Source organism: Homalodisca vitripennis, chromosome X (assembly GCF_021130785.1).
Source record: "Homalodisca vitripennis isolate AUS2020 chromosome X, UT_GWSS_2.1, whole genome shotgun sequence".
NCBI lineage: Eukaryota > Metazoa > Arthropoda > Insecta > Hemiptera > Cicadellidae > Homalodisca > Homalodisca vitripennis.
In genome coordinates this window covers 74,275,763-74,299,094 of record NC_060215.1, presented here as the reverse complement: position 1 = coordinate 74,299,094, position 23,332 = coordinate 74,275,763, and the positions used below count along the sequence as shown (strand labels likewise).

The window sequence follows — 23,332 nt, the reverse complement described above, 5'->3', positions numbered from 1 at the left end:
ACTCATTCAATACAGAATACACCTCAGCACTTGTGTATATTGTGTGTTAAAAACATAGGAAATCGAGAAACCTCTCTGAGGAACAAACGTGAAGCTTACTTTTTACCTGACGTGCGCTCTAAGTTGAGGAGCTCGTCTGTCAGGGAGCGGCGAGGCTTCAGGTGATGTACTGGACTCTGGCCCTCCCCCATTGTATAGCATATCTGCGCAGCACAACATATCTCAGTGATCGGTATATTAAATATTTAATCTTACTTATTCAATAAAATACAATGCAAAACAATCTACAAAAAATATGCTTGTTGAGACCCATTAAATAAAATTATTAACACTGTAGTTATTTGATTTAGATACAAGTAAATAAATTGAGTCTAATATCAGCATTAAGTGAGCATATTTTGGGTTATAATATGTAAATTACTTACTCGAACAATCCTTTTAAATTCTAATAAAAACTAAATAATATTCTAATTCACAAGAATACAATTAATCCAGATGTGTGTATAGATAAAAATCAAATTAAGCACAATAATATTATTGCTTTACCAATTTAGGGGTGAATATATTTTTATCTTGAAATGAGAGTGTTAAATTACTTTGTATATATATTTTAGTTTGAACGTTTAAAAAGAAACTCAGTAAAATTCTATTTCAACCTTTTTAGGTAACCCTCAGTGTACTAATTGGATAAAAAAAAAATAAATCTCACTGCCAGCTTGTCATTTATTATCGACAAACTCTCAACTCCTCAGCGTCATACCTCAGTTATTCACCACTAGCCAGATTGTAATGTATTAGTAATATATTAAAACTACCCTATAACAAATTCTGATAATTTCATAATTTATTTACAAGTTTTTCCTTCTATAAAGCTTTAAAATGAACCTCTATATACAAGCTAAATACTATTAAACAAAGGTATAAAAAATACTGAACATAATTTTTAAACGCATTAACTCATACATTTTATCATTACAAAAATCATTATATTAATATTTATTGGTAAGGTAATACATATAAAATGTAGCCAATACATCACTTTAAAAAATTTCTGTTTTTGTGTGTTTATGTGTTGTGTTTAATCAAGTATTCTCTCTTAGAATTTATTATTTTATGTATGTTGTGTAGTTTTACAGAGTTCAGATGTCAGAATTTAATATAACTATTTGGAGTCAGTAAAAATGCTTTCAAATGAGAAAAAAATATAGTGATCTGACAGACTATCTATGACCAATCACGTAAATTATTAGGTGTGGCCGAGAGATAATACATACATAAAAAATTTTGTAAAACTTACATTCGCCTGAAAAATATGGCATAGTTTCAAGTGAAATAAAAATTGACTTACTCTGAAGAGGTATTCTATCAGATCGAGACATTACAAGGTTGTGTTCTGACCACTGATCCGTGGTCGAGCCCGAGTAATCAGAACCTGTTATTATACACTTGCCCCCGCTTTTAGAGCTGCCTCTTAGTTTAGTGTAGTCATCACGGACATTACTCTGCAAAAGATCAAATTTGAGGTTAGGATGGCCAGAGGCCTGATTTATCAAGATTTTAGAGAAAGAATGTCAGACAGCTCAACCAAGATACAGAATTTAAGAATTAGATGCTCAAGAAGCAGATAGATATAGAAACACAATAAAATTAATTCATAATGTTCAGAATAACTCATGACATTGTTAAATCATAAAAGAGAAACAGTAAAATGACCTAACGAACTAATTGAAAGCATTCAGAACATGTACAATATTCACAAATTGTGATATTTCATCTATAAGTTATTTATAGTTTTGTTGTTAATATCTATATAGGTTCTTCAAATTGTTTCAGTCATCAAGAAACTAAATATGCTATAAAGTTGTATTGCTGTTCATTTAAATAAATAAATTGTAGAGTAAATAAATAAACTGTAAATATTACATTACCTTTAGAACTTTATAGTGTTTGTATTTAAAAAGCATTTGGTTATAGTGACAGTTTTCTGTTATGTAAATGTGCTTTATTTATATACCTATGTGATACTGATATATGTTATTCAAGAATTTTCAGTTTGTATAAGATATCTGGCATTCTTTTGTTCACATAATAAGGAAAAGTAAATACCGGTAACATAAATGTTGCTGAAGGTATCTATCTATAACTTTTGTTAAACTAAAATTAAGAGGCAACTCCTAAAAGAGAAAAATAGATTTATATCATTTAACGATGATATAACAAAGTTGAATAATACATTTTTATTTAAAAGATCTCATTGTACCTATTACAAAAACAATTCTAAACTTACATAGACAGTGTAATCTACTTTAAACGAACTATGTCCTCCAGTATTTACTACTGTCAATCCCTTTATAAATTGCTGTACACGTATTTGTTTAACAAAATCTATTCAATTTATAAAGCGATGGTTATTTTAAAGCTTTTCTGGATCAGTTCATGAGATATATATATACATATAGTAAATAAATAATCTTGATCTAAATAACAAGTGTAAACAATTTATAATATATATATTTATTTATTGCATTGATCTATTACAAAAATATGGTCATGAACATTATATGGTGATCACAGAATAAAATACAATTAATATTTAATAATTTAAGGAGGTGAGCTTTACATATTACTATTATTAATGGAGATTTGTTCTATGTCAACCCATATACTGTTGATACACATGTTTGTCTTCTTCGGCTATACAGTAGAAAATCTGTACTTTCTACCATATTTAAAAAAAATTATCACTAAATTATTTTTGTTTTGTATTTCAATTATGGCTAGCTATTAGCCAAAAGGTTCACTGTGTTCTAATGATTTTTTGTTTGTATTTTTGTAACTATTTGGTGTTAGTAAACACATGTTTAAAAATGAGTAAGTTGGTGCCAGATCCTACACATAGGTCTAAACAACTTCCTTTTGAAAACAATTGTATTTAAACATAAGCATAGTGTGAATGACTTACAGTATGTTTATGCAGATTGTAATAAATAACTATGTCATGTAATAATACAGAGTAGCCCAAAAGCCAGGTGTCACGCGTATACTTCCTTTCGTCTTATGTCATTGTTAACTTGAGTATTGTGTAATGTCTATAACTAATTGAACAGTGTAGACTATAATGCATTTCTGTGTGGATAATACATATAAATTTTTGTTTAAATTGGTTTTATTTTCACAGCTCCTTAAGACAATTGATTTATTGACCATCTTGTACAATGAATTAAACAATAACAATCGACTACGTTTATTTGTTCAAACTGTATCGAAACATTGTTTACACAACTGAAATATTTGGATCTCGCTGTGGAGAGACATCTCCAGTCAACATATGTGAAACTGAAACTGCCAATAGTTTACATCCATCTGTACAGGTAAGTTAAAAGTGACAGAGCATTTTCCTGATTATCTAAACCTTAACCAACTAATGAGCAATATGATCAACAGAAACTAACATGACCTTTTTTATCATAGGCTACTAGTTTTTTTATAAAGATGCCATATTGACCACTGTTGTTCATATTAGTTGTTGGTTACAACATTGGTTGTTGGAGCAAACTTTATTAAGTTGGTTGTTGGAGCCAATAGTTTATTGTGTACCTGTTGCAAATTGAAAAGAATCTAAACAAGAAAGAAAAATATACTGAAAGGATTACACTCAATTGTATTTTCAGTTTCCTCATCAAAATTATTGAATGATGGAACTTTTACTATGAACATATACTTATAATTTGTATGCTTTTTATGCATAGAGCCCTAAGTTTATTTGTTTAGAGAATGCAGCTACTTTTGGTTTGGCTTTCCCTTACAACCAGTCAAATTCCTAGAAGTAATATAACCGTAATCTTTCTCAGGAAGATTCCTTATTCTTGACAGGAGGATTGCAAGCTTTTCAAATTCTCCACTCACTCAATTCTAGGGTTTATAGACCCCTTACACATTGGTACTGCAATAGAAATGACACATCTGAACACACATGGCAAACTAACAATCCATCCTAGTTAAACAGTAGATACAAGTTATTGTACACGAGCTGTTCACCCAGACAGTAACCCACCGTAGGATGACAATTGTATTTCTGTTTCATAAGCTAAGAATAAGTAATAGCTTGAATAATTTTTATAAATAATGAAGGGAAGTACAAAATTATGATTAAAGATGTTTCTAACTGTTGTCAGTGATTTGTATACATATTAGATATCTTTGTATCGCGTTTTTTTTATAATGAGTTAAAAAATGTTCTATCTAATTTGTAATTACCCAAAACTAGAACTATATCATTTTAATACTCGAGAAAGTTTTACCTCCTCTGACAAGCTGTCCTGCTTTTCTACTTACGATGGAGGAATTATAAATTATAAGAGAGAGGTGCATTACATAATACTGTGGAATGTATGAGAGAGGAGGGATAAAAAGATAGTGTGTGTGTTTCTATTTTCTGAGAAAGAGCACTAACACTTTTTAGTTGCATAGTTTCCATGGCTGCTAGCCGATGGTCATGGTAGACAAAGCTCTGAATGTTGGTAGGAGAAGAGGATGGTCGCTCTGTCCCTGCTACGTGGAATGTTGCATAAGGAGAAATATCATCTGGGTACTCTGAAACACAAATGAATAAAAATCAATTTAGTTGAAACATAATTTTCTTCGAGCCACTACTTTTCCTGAACAGCAACATTTTTTATTGTATGTAACTGTTACATATATAATAATAGCAACAGATTATTTAAAAACACACCTACTATTTAACACATTTAAAGGACCACAGTTCATGTAGCAATTTATGACATACTTTTTCTAGAAAAATAGGTTTCCAAAGACTTCAATTTGTGGGTTAAAATTTACTTTAAAATATAGGTAGTTACCAGAATGTTTATTTTTATGGATCAATATGTTGTGCATGAAATGTAGGCTAATGTAAAAACTGATGCTATATCCTATAGTTAGAACGAATTTAAGAAAATGTAATAGTTATCAATACAACTGTTTTATTCATAAATTGCCTCACACTCTTATTTGAAAGTTATTGCTCTATATCAGTAGAAGAATGTGTGTTTGCACTGAAAAATGTAAGTATTCATAGTTTTAGTGATTCGCCTTGTCATCTTTTGTAAAAGCAAGTATTTTAATGTTATTGATAAACTCATTGGATTTCAAGGGGACGTCTGAAATCAAGTGAGGCATCTAAATTTTACTGTTAACCTTATTCTAAATTAAGATGCTCAAGTGATGGCCTTTATACATTACCTGGTATCCTTTCTATACAATGAAGGTCACGTACAGGAGTTGTCATGCCCTTGTGCACCGCTGCATAATACTGCTCACGTTGTGCCAGGTTCTGCTTATTGTCCAAAGCTACCATCGCCTGGGCTTCTGTTTGGTTCCTTACCCCCATGTCTCTTTCATGTTCTTTAACAACAACAGATACATTCAACATTATACTAAGCATAACCATAATCTAAGAATTATATTTATATGAAAAAAAGCTTTTATTTAACTGAAAACACTTTTTAGATGCAAAAAATGTTTCAGAACCCTAATTCTGGATATATTGGACTTTCAGTAATCATTTAAAGTTCTTGATAGAGGAATATTAAGAGGCTTTGAATCTCGAAATGAAACTATAATGTGGACAAGTGTGTATACGATAAACTTGCCCTAATATAAAAGAAAATGCCCTCTTTCTGTGTAGCTTTGATTTCTACATTTCTCAGATGAATACGTCAAATTTATTTAATAACTACAAATACTTCAAAACCATAAAAATTATTATTATTCACAGCGAAATCATTGTTTTGGCTTGAGTTTTTTGTTTAAAAAGAAGAAAAGAATAGGATTTTAAAATATAATAAAAATAAACAGTTGTAATTACTTCTTCTAATGCAGACAGTGATGGCAGCAATGAGTGAAAAAGTTGCAAGAAGACACACACACAAAGGCACTATGACCCCAGCCTCCATGTAGGCAGGAACTGACTCTTCTGGATATCCTTTCACTGAGTCTGGTCCGAGAGTAACTGTCAACATAAAGTCAATAAGCACACAACCATCCTGTTATGTTTAAGATAAACAACTTACTCCTCTACAAGTGTCCTAAAATAGTATCAAGTACTACGTTTAAGTACCACAAAACAACTATAAACAAAGAAGAAAGTTATTCAACAATTTTAAAGTTTTGTTATGTTTTAAAGTTAGGACCTACCTTTGTTTTTCAATTTTTTTTACAACCTTCTGTTGTATGGACCAAGAAAAGCTGGAAATAGTGAAATAATTGTAATCAATTTGACAAGATATTACTTTTCAATAAATGGGCTGTTTTTGAGTGAATAAGTTGATTGGTGGTTCCTACGGTTTATCGTATAACTTAGGCATGTAAAGAAACACCACAAACCAGTAAGCAATCATAAATCAAGAAAAAGAAAGTGATTAAACTTATTTATTTTTAATTTTTGATGGTTAAGAAGTACTTCATTTTTAGTAAACAGCATTCTCTTATTTGCCTAATTCATTACACATTACAGTCATTACTGTTACATGTTGTTTAGGTGTGTAGTAGCCGTGTTGAAATTAAATTGTGTTTTATTCAAGTAAGTTATTTTTAATTTGTGATAGTAAGTCCATAGTAAAGCTTGATTGTGTAATATTAGTTTCAGTAACTAGACCATGTCTACTTGTTTAATTTTACCATCCACAAGTTTGTTTTTATCCATTTGAATTTTCAGATTCCTCAATTGCCTCCCAGTCCTTTTCTGAACACGGCCTTCACATTCAACCTTCTTAACTTCAAAGTCTGACCCATTTTGTTGTAATTAAAAAATGATTAGATAGGCTTTATAACCTCCATCATCAAGAAAATGTTTGTCACAGATATGAAGCTCATGTGCCTGTCAGAAAAAATTCTATTCTGTTGATGTCCACTCCCCCACTTATATCGTTATAACTTGATATAGAGTCTTCATTATTCTCATTTTCAAATGTTTTCTTACACATAAAGTACTTGGACATAAACTTGAAATCCAGAACGTTTCCTACACTAGCACTGGTGACATTAACAGAACCATTGTTTGACAAGATCTTCTCTTCTACCATCTAGCATCTGTCACAATGTTCCAGTTTCCATCATTCTTCTTGTTTAGCCTCCTTAGCATCATCAAGTAATCATTTCTACATTTAAAACTATGTAATACTAAACAAAATAGGTCTTTTCCTACTGAATTAATCCACTTGTTTCCAAGTGAAGGTAGTTTGGTGTAATTGGCCGCAAAATAAGGTACTATATAAATTTCTCTGTATATAGAAACATTATTTGAATCAATCACAATCGCTAAACCTCTGTTTTCTCTGGCAATAAACCTTCTCTTTTGCTTAGAAACATAAGTTGTTGAAACATTAAATATTTACACAGGAAAACCATGAGATAATGAAGTGCTCAGTATAATTAGATCATATGGCAAAAAAATGTATGACTTGTCTAATTGACTACACATGCTTGTCTATGTGACTACAGTACTCAAACTACAAGAGTAACTACAGTACTATTTTTCAACTACAGTTGACATTTTCTGACTTTTTCTACTGAAAAAAATAATGTTATCAACCTCCTGTGATAGTGAGTGTGGTGGCACGGTATTCTGCCACTGTGGAGCCAGCACTATTGGATGCCTTCACCTTCACCACGTACTGCATCCCTGGCCAGAGACCTACTACCACGAAACTGTCTCTGGCTTGTACGTCATTTCCCACTAAACAAACAATGTACATATACATGATCTATCTATTAAAAATCAAGGAAAAATTATATATTAATAGAGTGAAGTGGTGTTAATGTAGCATTGTATATGATAGCATAGACTATCTATTAAAAAGGTTTATAAAAAAAAGAGGAGAAGCCATTTTCGCTATATGATTCTTTACCAGTAAATTTTACAAAACTCAGTACAATATAATTAATATACTTCCACATGTATACCAGGATTTCCAGAATGAATGAGACTTAAAATTACATTTTCTTCTGAAAATAATAATAAAATACAAGGTGTTCCATAAGAAAAACTAAGTTGATCAACATATTGTAAAATAGCAGTATTTATTAAAAGTTTGAATATATACATATTTTTGAATGTATCAAAAACAAGGAGAGGTTCCCCATTTAAAGTTTGCTGTCAGATTTATAGTTTCCAAGATTGCAAAAAAAACTGGGTTTTAGTAAGTTGTCACCAAATGAAGGAACTGGCAAAATACAACTGGATAGTGCTGGTATTGATTCCAGATCATGAAAGCATCAAGAAAGATGAAGACATGGACTTAACTGGTCACATCCCTCTTGACAGGTCAGAAGGAGTTTAAGATGAGAGTTCCAGAACTCTCTTAATAAAAAAAACTATCCAGATTTCTGATCGTAATGTTTACAGGTCAGGAACCTCTATAAAAACATTTTAGAGAGGAGGACTGAGTTTTTCATAGATATTTTGCTAGAAGAGGAAAAGTCAGCAGAATATTACTGACTGGACTATCGAATTATCTCGAGCGTCAGAATAGTAGATTCAAACAGCTTTTCTGAGCCCTTGGATGTGAAAGAAGCAGATTCCAGAAAGTTAGCAGGTTTGCTATAGTAACTTAATGATCCTTATAGTTATATGAGCACAAAAGATCCCAGGTCACAGTACTATGGGCAAGCTATAATCTCATGATGAGAATAAAGAGGGATGAGTACGAGGTAGACAATTAGACAATATTAATAAAGAGTAACTATAAAAAAAAGCTCCTTTCAAGATTTGAACCTGTACTATTTATAGGTCAGATCCAATGCCCAATGCTTAAGACCATGATAGACGAATTGACTTTTATATGGTTAAAAACTTATTTAATAAAATAAATTACCAGTGAGTTAGTTTATTTCCAAATGCAAAATATACTTTACACGTTAAAAGTGGGAGGGAAACACAATTAGTTATGGACCCAAAAAGGACAAAATAACACAGTTTTGTCCTGTTTTCTTCAGTGTTACATTCACAGGGACAGATGAAAATAATAATACTATAATACTATTATATTATAATTTAATTTTAATAGGAACTAAACAAAAAGTAAAAGTAACATACAACTCAACATTACCTACCAAACTAAAAATGGTTTAAAACTGTAATTTTTGTGAGCTAGGTTAAGGGATTTCTATCTCCCCTGAAGGTATTCTCAATGTGAATCCCAAAATCCCATGTTAGGTACAAAATATTATGAAAAATGAAAGCACTATTTATATTTTATGGGCTGTATTCTTGCACCAGTTAAAATTTAGGCCTGTAGTGATTTCAATAAACACAATGAAATAGTTAAACATACATACAAATACAGAAATGTGATTAATACCACCATTAAAACCATATCATCATGGTTATGTGAAATTCTCAAATAAACACACCGATCACGAGATAAATAGATAGAGTTTGTCATAAACCATTCACTTTAATTATTACCTGTTTTTATTTTGGACTCCAAATAAACTTATGAATTTTGTAGAACAGTAATTGGGATCTTCATAGAAATTTTAAAAACTATACATATTCCTATCAGGTAATGTTAAAGACAGGGTTTTTAAATGTTTAACTATTTTGAAATTTAATTTACTTAATAAGGAAACTGGAACCATTCCCTAAGATTGGCTGAAGGCTCTAAAGCCACTTACCAGTAATCCACTCATGGTGGGAACCCTCTCTGTACTCCACACTGAAGCTCGTGATTGGACAACCATTGTCATGCCATGCCTTCATGTGCAGAGTGATGCTTGTGCTGTTTGGGTCTAGAAATTCAGCATGGGAAGGCTGGCCAGGCTTGTTACCATCAGTCTTTGCAACCACGATTGGACTGGGAGCACCACTGCCCACTAAGTTGAATGCCATCACCTAAAAAAACCACAAAGTTTAAAAAAATTTAGTTATTTGTAGTAAGGTCAGAAATAAAACCTAGCTGTTTACATCTGTCCCTTTCCACTGATTATAAGAATGATGCTGAAATTAACTGTTCTGATCAGGTACATTAGCAACTATCCTAACACTCTTACAATTCCTTCTCTCCCATGTCACTTAAGTGATTTTCTCTTTGGAACCACACACAATTACATTAGTTCAAGTAGAATCAGGAGGCGCATTTATCAAATAAAAAATACATATGATTTCTCATATTTAATATTTACTTCACACTAAAATTCACTGCCAATGTTCTTCTTTGGCATTCTTGGTAAACTCTTTTAGTGTGATTTTTACTGACCTGGATGTGATATTCTATCCCACAAGTCAGACCAGTGAGTCTGTAGGAGCTGGAATCTCTTGATACTGGTCGTTCCTCCCACTCGCCTGGTTCCTGCTGCCGATAGTTGATGACATAACCTCGCACAGCACTACCTCCTGTGTCTACAATGCTCCATTGAAGATAAAGCCATGATGATCCTGTGCTTGAGATTCCTACTACTGGAGCTGATGGAGGCACTGAAATATATGTTAATGCTTAAACTGTGTACTCAACTTTGGTTTAAGAGTCTATTGGAAGAAAGGAACCAATAACATTAGACACATTTTTAACTAACAGCCTTTGAAAGCACCACCAATAATGGTCAGTACAGTGTGCACTTAATCAAGGTTAACTTTCTAAACATCAAAATCAATGTCAGGATGGCCAAGTGATGTGACATTAGCCCAAGGATGCAGAGGGCATGACGTCCAGTTGTCAATTCAAACCTCGTTAATGACATTAAGTTTATTGTGATCTTTCATATTTATAAAAGAGGAACTGTTGGGTGGAAAAGCCGATGAGAGGCCAATCTTATGAGATTTATAGTTGGTTTTGTGTTCCAGTTAATGGGCTAGCTATAACTATTTGAATTAAGCTAGCTGTGTTTAGAGAAAGAGTGACTTATTCACTCACTGGCCTGAAATATTGGATTCTTCCTTATGTAATATAGATTTGAAATTAGCTACATTTGTGCAGTTTGAAGTGTACATAACAGACAAAGCCTACAATCTTCCATTTTTTGAGAAGATGTCTTTGAGCACTACAAATTCCCCATAGTAAATATATTCAAAGTGAACTGTTCAAATTGCTACAAACACAAATAAACTCAGCAGAATAAAGGAAATTTGTATAATGAGGAAATATTTTCCGTGACAATAAATTTTCCAATACACAATTTATATACAATTATTATATGTAACTTATTGCAATACAGAAATGAACCAGATTGGAAGGTAATATTCTTATGTACCTACATTAAATTTGAATGGGCACTATCTTTTTAATGTCATATTGGCAGAAGGAAGAGCTAGCCTCTTCTAGTTGAAGCATTCAGGACAGTCATCACCGCCTCATGTTTAGGATTGAAAAAGCCTGTAATTTTAAGGGAGCTCTGCCCACTCTAACAGTAATCCTCTGCAGTCAACTAGATCTATTGCCCAGCCCTTCTTACCCCATTGTCTCGACATCTGTGGTTATTGATTTGCTCTCGGATATCGATTGGATTGTCCAGTTTTCAGTAAACTTTCTTTGTACATATTAAGAGATTTTTGCTGTTCCAAATATGGCATATATAAACCAGCCAAAATCAAACCTTCCTGGGTAATATTATTTTATTAATTGATCCTCTGTCTTGATTAACTTAAATATTAACTGTAAATAAACTTATTTCCAGTGTGATATTTGTTTTTTAAGCTTGTTTTGGCCTATGTGAATTGTCCTTATCTCTTATTTTTAAATATAAATCAGTAATAAATAGATGTTAATAACCATAATTTTAATACATAAACACTTTTTCTTATTTGGTGGAAATGACAATGCTTTGTCAACATGGGTCGATATAGTGTGCAGCACATATTAGCTGTGCTGCGAGTTGTGCTAATAAAGTAATGAGAGATACAAGTAGGTAAAAGAAGTTATTACCTAGTACATGAAGGTCATATACAATCTGGTCGGAACCATTGGCATTAGACACAAAACATGTATAATTTCCTTGATGCTGTCTTTGAATGTCGGATATTTCAAGTGAGCCATCTTTAAGGACAGTGAAGCCATCATCGTGTGGAGGGCTGCCATCAGGAGTGGTCCAGATGTGTTTAGGGAGAGGTTGTCCCACAGCCAGACATGGCAGCAAGGCAGTGCTGCGGCGTCTGGCTACTATTCTTTCTCCGAATGATATCACGGCTGCTGGAACTGTCAGTACCAGATGTCAGTTGTATTGAATTTAATGAAGAGAAACACAATCCACGTTTATCAGAATTAATTTATGTTCAAGCTTATGTGACATTTCCCAAATAAATACAATTATTAAATTGACCAATATAACGCTTAGATGAATCATATTTTTGTTCATCAAAAAAAGACCCGAACACTTTCATGTCATACTAAAACGAGATTAAAAAAAGAACCGATTTTGAATATCAAACTAAGAGATTTATTTCAAATTAAGAAACTTATTTAAATTTATTTCAAATTAAGCGATTTATTTTAATTTATTTCAAATCAAGAAATTTATTTAAATTAAAACTAAAAATAAATACATCAACACGTTCATAAAATCTTCCGATTTCACATATGAAATTATGTCATGTATGACTGCATGACAAGTTTTCATTTCCATTTCACCAACAACCCGATGAATTTCACCTTCAAGTCACTGATGATGTTTCAGGTTTTATTGGCATATGCTAATGACTTCAGATAACCCCATAGATGAAAGTCACATGTGTCAAGTCACACGATGGGCATGTTAGCAATTGATGGTGAGAATTCCGAGAAATGACGCGATCCTGGAACCGTTTACCGAGCAACACAATTGTTTAGTAAGGCAGGTGGCACCATCATGCTGAAACCATGGCTTGTCAATTTCCATTCCATCAAAATGAGGTCACAAAAACTTTCTAAACATCGTTGGGCATCAGTTTTCTGAATCTCAGATATGGCAGGTCTGCTTATTATCAAATCCATTTAAGTGAATGTGCATCACTGAAGTTGGTTTTGTTTGCGAAGCTATCATCCTCCTGCCATTTTCTCAATGCCCTCTCAACAAACCTTCATCTCTTCTGGTGATCTGCCACTTTTGAATGTTGCGTCAACTGAAATTTATTTCAGATTGTACCGAAGAATTTTCCATAAAGAAGAACATCTTAAACCCAATTGTTGATGACTGAAATGTATTGATTTTGATAGGCTAACAGCCACACTGTCATGAATCAACACAAGTTCTGGTCATTTCAGCCAGAACAACAACGTCCAGAAATTTTAAGGTCGACTGTTGAACCTGTCTCAAGGAACTTTTTCACGAGTCTGCAAACTGTTGATTCATTCAGTCCATCATTACGCCCTAGAATAACGCAAAGTTGCCTGACATTAGTTGTATAATCCTCTCTACTCTGATAAACATTTTGGCGATTAACACTCGTTGCGCACAAGTAAACTTCTCTGTAGTTAGACACAGAATACAAGAATACCAGCTGTGTCGAACTATCAGAATGTTCCCGATAATGGAAACGAGGTCATATATTGTTGCCAACAGATAAACAACATTTTACCAGCTGTTTTAAACCTGTACTCTTTTTGAATCACCCTTTATTACATACAGATTTTTTTAATGCAAAAGGAGGCGGACAAACTTTGTAACTTTAATAAAATCATACAAATACAGTACAGTATTTTATAATGCAGTTTGTTAAAAATATAATTTTTTTCAGTAAATGTTCAGAGAAATATATTGCTATACAATAATTGTTAAATAATATTACTTTTAGCTATATACATTTACATTTTAATACTATTAGAATCTTACAATTATTACAAAACAGTCATATGTTGTGGTAAAGAGAACTGCACAGACTTCTTCCCTCCAAGAAAGACCTTAAATGATTTTTATTCAAATTATTACAAAATTAAGTTGAGTACAAGCAGAATTATCCTTTCTGTGATTGTAGGTAATGAAATAGTCATCCTGAGGTATTGCTAGAGATATAGGTAGAGGATGGGCACAGTCCCATTCCTATAAAGAAGTACTTTAGTTTGCAAGTATGCCATATCTATGACAGAGGCTATTCCGGTGTTAGTGCAGCATGGTATTACTTAACTAATATTCTCCATTTTATAGTCCACATTTTATGTTTTCTACTGTAGTGATATGTTTTGTTCAAGTTGTATTCAAAATAAAGAATGGTTTCCCCTCTTATTATTAGGGATTTGTAAGTGAAAATTGTGTCTGTCAAAAACCAGGGAACCCATCTGACACTTGCGGAATCTCAAAGCCTATGTGTTCTTAAAAATCGCAACTTCTTTCAACTTTACTACACATTTAATCAACCATAAGACAGTGATCACTTTCAGTTAGGCTATAAAAGTACTTGATGTGTCGAACTTGAACAGTACTGAGACTTGTTCTGCTTGCACTTTCAAGCCTCTTCTTCGAATGTTGAACCCAACCATGTATTAGAGAACGTGACCACATTTGATGCCAAAACTATGCAGCCAGTCCTGTGAGAGTTGTATTGTGCTTAACTCCTTTGTTTATTAAAACCTGATAATAATGTAACCTCAGCCAAAGACAGATCTGCCTAGAGAGTGCCTCTCTCTGAAGGAGACAATTAAGGTTAAGTGTTAGAGAGGGCTTCTTAGCCCTAACTTCGCCTGGTAAAATAAGACATTCTTTACTTTTACTTTTTTTTTTACAATTCCATGGGTCTGGCAGAAAGTATTTTGAAATGTACCTAACTTTCATAGCTTGTAACATCGACTTGCAATGTAAATTGAGTTTAAAGCTTCAGTGAAAATGTTATGATTGGCTTTCATTCTTAATAAACCTTTACTTGAATAATCTTTAGCTAAGCATTAAGAAAAAATCTGTGATAATTAAAAAAAATCACAAATTAAGGTTCAATATAAAGTCATATTTATGTCAATGCTGTTTCATGGTTTTGGAATTACTAGTAGTACTTTTGGAATTAGCAGTAGACACAATATAAATATGTTGGTACTGTACTTGTACGTGTGTATATTAGAATGTATGTAAACAAAGTTAACAGGGGATGAGAATCAAATAGGATTACATTTTAATTTAGCCTGGGGTTACAGAGCTAATGTAGGTAGGTACCTGGCATAAAAACACAATCGAATTTTCATCATATTGACAAAGAAATTTTCTTAAAAAAGAAATTTTTTGTCATTCATACTAGATTTGGTGGGATTTGAAATTTTTCTAGGATATCAAAATAAATGGTAAAAATACCAAGTGGTAGATTTTTTCATAGGTGATAATCAATAGCTTAATATACATATAATCAACCGCCAGACTCCTGTATAATAACTATATCAGCACCAGCAAATCAGATAATTAGATAGTTATTTTCTGTGAAATAGACTGTCTTTTCTTGATGGCTGATGTTGATTTAACTTTAATATGCATGTATGATGGTTCATTATAATGTGTTTAAATCTAAAAAGGTTACTTCAAACCAAATTTACCACTTGGTATTTTAAACCCTCTCAATGACCTTTCATTTGACACCCACTAAATTGTGCCAATTGATGTCACATTTTTCATACCATTATTTCATACCACATCACTCCAGTGCATCAGTTTCAAAAAGAAACTTCTTGTTTATATTTAATTAATCTGTAAAACTATAAAAAGTTCTAGCTCTGTGAACAATGAATAAGCTTTAAAATTTAAATTTAATTATAAATTTTAAATGTAAATGTTTAATTTTAAATTTTAAATTTACAAGGTACATTTTAAAAGGGTGAACTTTAAATAAGTTAGTAAGCCTTAAAGTATTATTTTGTAATTAATTTAAAATTTTATTAAATATTTGCTATGTAACACATAGTTATCTTAAGAAACTTATAAAACTATTTTATGCTTTTCGTTGCCATTGCTTTGATGAATTTTAGGAGAAAGAACTGTTTAGGAATATGTATAAAACAAAGATTGGAAAAGAAAAGTATGGAATCAATATGTAGAAAACTGAACTACATGAATTAGAGGGTATACAAACCTCTATTTGATATTGTTGAATAAACAACCTGGGTACTTTGTCCCTCTCCGACCTTGGTAAAAGCCGTCACCCAAAACTCATATGCCTCTCCCTTTCTCAGTTCTGATGTTTGATAGTGAGTCTGTGTAGGTGGCAGTTTTTTCTTAGTGGAGTCCCTTTCACGACCTCCCTCCAGAATGCGAGAATAGAGAGTGTAGCTGGTCAACTTGCCATTGGTCCTTGCTGGGAGTGCCCAGCTCACAATTAGTGAAGTCGGAGATCCCACCATCACTTTGATACCAGCTGGAGCCTCTGGAACTAATCATTTTACAGTTTTATTTTAGAGTTGTTTAGAATGGTTGTGCATTACAAAATCCCCAAAAAATTATGTCATATCTTTGTATCTTGCTGTGTCTCGTTATATACCCAGGTCCGTACTCAGCTTTGGTGGACCAATAAAAAAGATATTCAGCCAAGTCCAGTCATGTCCCACTACAGCGCAGTTTAGTTACTGTCCATCCACACGGTCCCTTCAAATATACATGTGGTAAGGCCTAGTTCAGGCCCTGGTAAAATTGTCAGAAAAAACCGGTCTCAGTACGGGCCAGTATACAGCTCAAGTACATAACTTGGAATTTACTTAGTAGAGGCGGTGGAATAAGGGATAATGCTTTCTTTCACCTGTCTGGACAAGTATATCGACTATCTCACTACTGCTGATTAGGACGTTTTTTTAGTCAGTACGAGTATTCAAGACTAAGGATAACCACAAGGAACTATCAGATACTCTATTAGACTTTATCCAATCCATTAACCTTGAAGTGGGATCAGCCAATATCAGCTGGATATTTCTCTCACTGATATAGTGGAAACACAGGAGGTTTCAACTAAGCCTGTTGAGCCAATATATCAGCTCCACATACACATCTTGCAGGTGCAATCACTGCCATTATTATTAGTCAAACTCAACACCGTAACCCCCAATCTCAAGGCCAATGAGCCATTACCAGAAGTGAGTCAGAGGCAAATGAACCAATTGAGATGTGTAAAGATAAATTTTTATAAATATACATAGGTAATAATATCCATAATTAAATAGAATATACTTAGTTATTATTGACATTTGTATGAATACTTCTGTTTATATTAATATGAACAGGAGTAATTTTACTTAAAACCAATCCTAATTTTAAAATAGATTACCATCTTCCTCTGTCATACAAAAGATTGGTCGACTTTTCACTCCATCTCCAACTTGTGTAAATGCCCACATAATAACACTGTAGTTGGCATACTTCTGTAGACCATATAGTTCTGTGGTCAGTTCTGATGTGACCTTAGTTTTCAGCCTCTATGTGACCTGGACACACATATCAGAAAATAAAAGTTACTACAATATATAAGCATTTCTTCTGTGAAAAAAGTGTTAAAAAAAATTCATCTGGATTTTAATTTATTTAATTACAATATTAACGTATTTTTATGGGGCAAAATACAGAATTTCTTTACTTATTTTCAGAATCATAATTGACACATGTAGAGAGTGCCAGTAGCCGCATAGTCTAAGGTGTCTTATTTTGGATCTGAGTTCAAGATAGCACAGGTTGAAATCCTGACTGTGACCATAGCACTTTTTATCACTATTGTTGACCTTGTACTGTACATACACTACCTCTTATTCTGTTTAATGAGATCCTCCCATAGTCCAGTGGCCCACGAGGACATTCAGAATAAGGATAAAAATGGGAGTGACCTCTCTTTAAACAAAGTACATATTGCTTTGTACAGCTGAATCATGTTAAAATTTCAGTCTGTATATATATATTTTGATCTGAATATAAAAATTCACATAGAACAATTGCTTGTGATTGATGTAATAATTTGATAGAACAAGAATGATATATTGATAATCATATCCTAACACTGGTAGTCAATAATTGTGGTCCAATAAATAATCAATGAATAGTATTTTTTAGATACAGTCAAATTCAAAACATGATACAGATTGGTGCATTGATAATTACAAATTAATTCCTAGTCATAGTATCTTGAAGATATAATAGTAGATAGTGCATACACAGTTTATTCACCACTGATATTCCTTATTAATTTACATAACAAATCTTTTTGAAAAACCTTTAGTTAATAATATGTTTCCACTACTTAGTATTAATACTAAAAGTAAGCCCAATAAGTTAGCATCCAATCAAATATTGAAGGTCCCGACGAAACATAACCAAAGATATAATGCACAAGAGGACAAACAGTTGGACATATTGCTCTTTTACTTTAGGTTCCGCATTGATGATGATCAAAATTAAAAGAGTTTGTCCTAGGACCATGAGGAAACTATGTGCCAAGTTTTAAGTCTGTAGTACCTTTCTATCAAAAGTTATATTGATGGACAGACAATGACACGACTTCCAGAAGACTGTCAGATCCTTAATAATGCATACATCATACTATATAACTCCCTCACTTATTCTGTTTGATAAGTTTGACAGTCTTGTGGCTCTGTCCTTTATTTATAAAATATCAATACATTTTCTGTAATAGATTAAAAAAGAAATAGAAACCTGTTAACGATAAAATATGAATGTATGAACTCAGTGATAACAACCAGTATAACAGTATCAAATGAATCCCAAGAATTACTATGTATGTTGTTAAATAAATAATAAAAATGCTTAGGAAATAGGTAATAACTATTGTCAAATAGATGAAACTTGTAACAGATCAAATTACGACATTTGAATATTCGCGGGGAATTGGCAGACTGTGACGTCAATGAATCGGCAGACTGTGACGTCAGTGAATCACATGTTGTCGGAATTGAAATTTATTTAACTAATAACGAAGAAATTTATTGAACTTTATACGGGAAAAGATTTGATTAATTAAAATGAAGTAAACATAACCAAAATTCATGTTTTACAAAAGCACTAAATAGAATTACGCAGAAAAGCCAATTGTGGGATGAATGACTTGTATATTGATGACGTCATAAAGCACATGTTGCTAAAAATTTAAATAAAAAGCTTTGAAAAAATAATAAAAAGAAAATAGAAAGACTTAAATTGATTAATTATAATAAACGTGATAAATTTCGACAATTATAAGAAAAGAATCAAATTATATTTATTCGTGAAGACGCTGATTTGAACGAGAGAGGGGATGAGTATTGTTTTGAGTCGGTAATCCAGTTTTATACGGAGATTCGGTCTTCTCTCACCAGACTTGAAGCAAGGAGGTTGTGTTGATTCTCCTGGGATAGTAGTGATCTGTTATATAGTGTATTGAAATTTAATCAAGGATGGGATATTGTTTTAGACTTTTAAATTATCAAAGCATTGCAAGGTGAGTGAAATTATAATATGTGTTGAGAGTGTGACATTTAATAAATTAATCTCGTGGTCACTTGGTTTGACTTTCTTTGAATATCCCTTTTATAAAATGTGTGATGGAGTGATATTAAATTTTATAATCATTACTTAACATATTTTGGAACCCTGACATACACACAGACTTGTCTCTGGTGATAACACCAGAGACGTTCAAATTTAATAAGTTTTGAGTAGTACCAAGGGAATACAGCTAGCATTGGGCAAGATGGCGACCGATACCATGATGAGCAACATGGTACAACAACGTGCCACTGGTGACAAAAGGCGTACAACTACATGGTGAGTCAACAACTCTAAAGAACCGACTATCAATAAATTGACACAACCACGTCGAGGGGATCCGCAGCAAATTGACGCAGTCAAAGTAAAGGGCTTTCAGCAAATTATCGCAACCAACGTGGGGGTGACACAAAGCAAAATGGCGCTATAACCTGAGACACACATCAAATTGGCACCAGAACGTGGAACTCACATCAAAAATCAACCCCCAAATATAAATTGATCACATATTTGTTATCAATTTATATTTCTCCTCCAATTAAATCTTTTAAATTTTTGTCCAATTAAGCTATTATTTAAATTTCTTGATAATTTTGTTTAAAAGTATTCATTTAAAAGAAAGTAAAATATCAAAGCAAATGCTTACAATCATATTACACAAATTACAATGTATTAAATGTTTACACAAATTACAGTGTACATATAAATCAATTACACAAATTACAATTAATACAAATATCAATGAATATATAAATCAGCTACACAAATTACAATTAATATTAAATGATTACACAAATTACAATGTACATATAAATCAATTACACAAATTACAATTAATACAAATATCAATGAATATATAAATCAGCTACACAAATTACAATTAATATTAAATGATTACACAAATTACAAATTAATACAAATATCAATGAATATATATATATATATATATATATATATATATATATATATATATATAATATATATATATATATATATATATATATATATATATATATATAAGAACAGTACTAAAGTTTTAAATATTTTTAAATTGAATACATGTAACCTCTATACGTTTTGAATATAATGTTTAATGTGTCCATTTCACATAACATAATGTTCAATACAAGTTAACTCTATTAGATTATGCACTTACAAGTTATAATAATACACAAATACCTTGTAAAAATCCTAAATATATTCTTACTGATAAACAATATTGTAATATCCTTATATTGTCATCTCCTACTGGAAACATATTACATACACTATATACTATATTACATTATCCTTGTCACATCTTATTCTAAATATTTATACAACCCTATACTAATCTGACTATTATTGTCAGTTTTTTTGGTTCAAATGAATTTTATATTTTTTATTGTTTTATCTGACCGTTAAGGTCAGATATTTTTATGTATGTCAGCCCGTTTTTAGAAAAGGTTTATTTGTCATTATTATGACGGGGCATAGGCTGACTACATGGGAGCCTACAATATTTTTAAAGAAAAACTGGCTTATTCCCCTCAAGGTTAAATTTTGACAGGTAAAAAAAAAATATTTATATAATTGGAGGGGTTATTCTTTTATTGGCACATTTCATTAAAGAGAAGGTCACAAGTTTTTATTTCATAAGCATGTATTGTTTTTTATGTGCTTCTCTGTACATTCATGCCATTCACACAAGCCAGTTTATAGACCATGTTTTAAAAATTTCTTAAATAAAATGGTCTCATTCAGCATCAGTATGGTCATTCACACTTGAAGAGTTTTCATACTCTTATTCTATGAACCTCTTTAGTTCCCTTACATTACGGATCCCAAAGAATTCATTATTGTCTAGTCTGGTTAATGCATATGCATTTTCTCTTTTAATGCCTGCGATTACATATGGTCCTTCATAAAGTAAGAAATATTTTTTTAATCTTCTTATCTAATGCATTTGATAAAATATGGTTTTTTTACTAATACTTTGTCACCTATTCTATACTTAATTGGATTTAATTTCTTATCATGTCTTTTATTCCTTTTTTCTTCTGCTTTTACTTATTAAGTTTTCCCTTACCATTCTAATTTTATTCAAATGATTAAATTTACATTCAATTGGAAATTTAATTTATTTTACTTAGAAAATTATCAGATCTTCTTCCAAACATTACTTCATATGGTATTGCTTCAATGGTGTCCTGTACTGAATTGTTTAAACACATGTTCAGCAAATAACAGAATGTCAGGCCATTGAGTGTGTCTTTTATGACAATATATCCTACAAATTTTATTTACTTCTTTATTTTGTCCTTTCCACTATTGAACTTTGTGGGTGATAAGGTGTACTGTGATAAACTTTAATATCTAAGTTATTAAGAGTTGTGTTCCACAAATTTGAATTAAAACATGGACCATTGTCGCTGACTATTGCTTTCATTTTTCCTACTTGAGGTATAAACTCTTTAGTTACTTTACTTAATACACTTCTACTGTTTGGTTTCTTTATGGCATATAATTTCACAAATTTTGAAAAAAACATCTACCATTGTTAATATGTATTGTACATTTCCTCTTCCCTTTGGTAATGGACCTATCAAATCTATTGACACCAAGTCTAGCACATTCTGAGATATTATATTCATTTGTCTACCTTCTTGTCTTGCATTCCCATGTTTACTCTTTTGGCACAATATACACTTTTTTAACTGTTCCTTTACACTTCTTTCCATATTCTTAAAAATACAATACTCTTTAAGTATATTAAATATTTTATGACCTCCTAAATGTCCATATTTTAAATGTGTAAAATTAACTAAATCCTTTTTAATACCTTCTGGAATACATACTTTCCATACATCACTATTTTCATCCTTTCTCTTAAAAATTATCCCTCTATACTCCATAAATATTTTATTTATTTTTCCATAATGAACTCCTTCGCTGTCATTTAAGATATTTTTTATATCTCTCAAATACTCATCCTGTTCTTGTTTTTTATCTAGATTCTTTAATATTTCCTTTATCTCACTATCTTTAAAACCTAAATCAATTTTGTTGTACAAAACCTTGATACTGTATTTTTCTACTGAATTCTGACTATCCTTTTGTGTAATCCTTGACAGTATGTCTGCTGGAATGCTCTCTTTCCCTTTAACAAATTCTATTTCAAGATTAAACTCTTGTAATGCTAAAGTCCATCTCAACAATCTACCATTTGTTAATTTACAACTTTTTAAGAATGTCAATGCTTTATGATCTGTTCTCACTATCACTCTGGGATGTCCTATTAAATATGATCTAAATTTTTTACAAAGTTAATACTACAGCTAACAGTTCCTTTTCTGTGATCGTGTAAAATTTTTGCGCTTGTGTTAAAGCCTTGCTATAAAAATGATATCACCTGTTCCCTCATTGATTTCATCTAACTGATATAATATTCCACTAATGTTAAGGTCACTTGCATCTGTATTTAAATAAAATGGTTTGTTAAAATCTGGATGTTTTAAAATGACTGCATTTAAAAATTCTGTTTTTAATTTGTCCAAATGCCTTTTCTTCTTTTTCTGTCCACTTCCATTCTATTTTATTACTCAATAAATGATTTAAACTGTCCTATTAAATAGCCATAATGTCTTTGAAACTTTGTATAATACAAACATAATCCATTAAACATTTGTAGTTCTTTTTCAAATTTTTTCTGTTCTCCTTTGGACCAATATTTTCCCTTTAAACTCCTATAAAATTGTTCAAAGTTTTTCCAATTATTTATATGCTGTCGTCCCCCTAATACAGTAGAACAGGAGGTGTCGACAACAGATGACAGAAATTCATTAGAGAATGAGGTTAGCAGAGTCAGTAGTCCAGTAGGAGTTGATAGGGATGAAGGTCTTATTGCATTCATGAGGACTATGATGAATAGTCTGAATGAAAAGATGGATAAAAATAA

At 31.7% G+C, this 23,332-nt stretch overlaps 1 protein-coding gene across 1 annotated transcript in view; it reads right to left on the bottom strand.

Annotated features, from left to right (window-relative positions):
- Positions 1-23,332, bottom strand: part of LOC124369478 (Down syndrome cell adhesion molecule-like protein Dscam2) — a 187,190-nt gene that overhangs the window by 7,906 nt on the left and 155,952 nt on the right. The window contains 12 exon segments of the mRNA XM_046827490.1: positions 107-203; positions 1,349-1,502; positions 4,454-4,593; positions 5,242-5,403; positions 5,867-6,010; positions 7,592-7,735; positions 9,676-9,892; positions 10,257-10,474; positions 11,919-12,188; positions 16,013-16,309; positions 17,195-17,342; positions 21,657-21,664. Of these exon segments, the coding sequence (XP_046683446.1) occupies positions 107-203; positions 1,349-1,502; positions 4,454-4,593; positions 5,242-5,403; positions 5,867-6,010; positions 7,592-7,735; positions 9,676-9,892; positions 10,257-10,474; positions 11,919-12,188; positions 16,013-16,309; positions 17,195-17,342; positions 21,657-21,664 (1,999 nt within the window).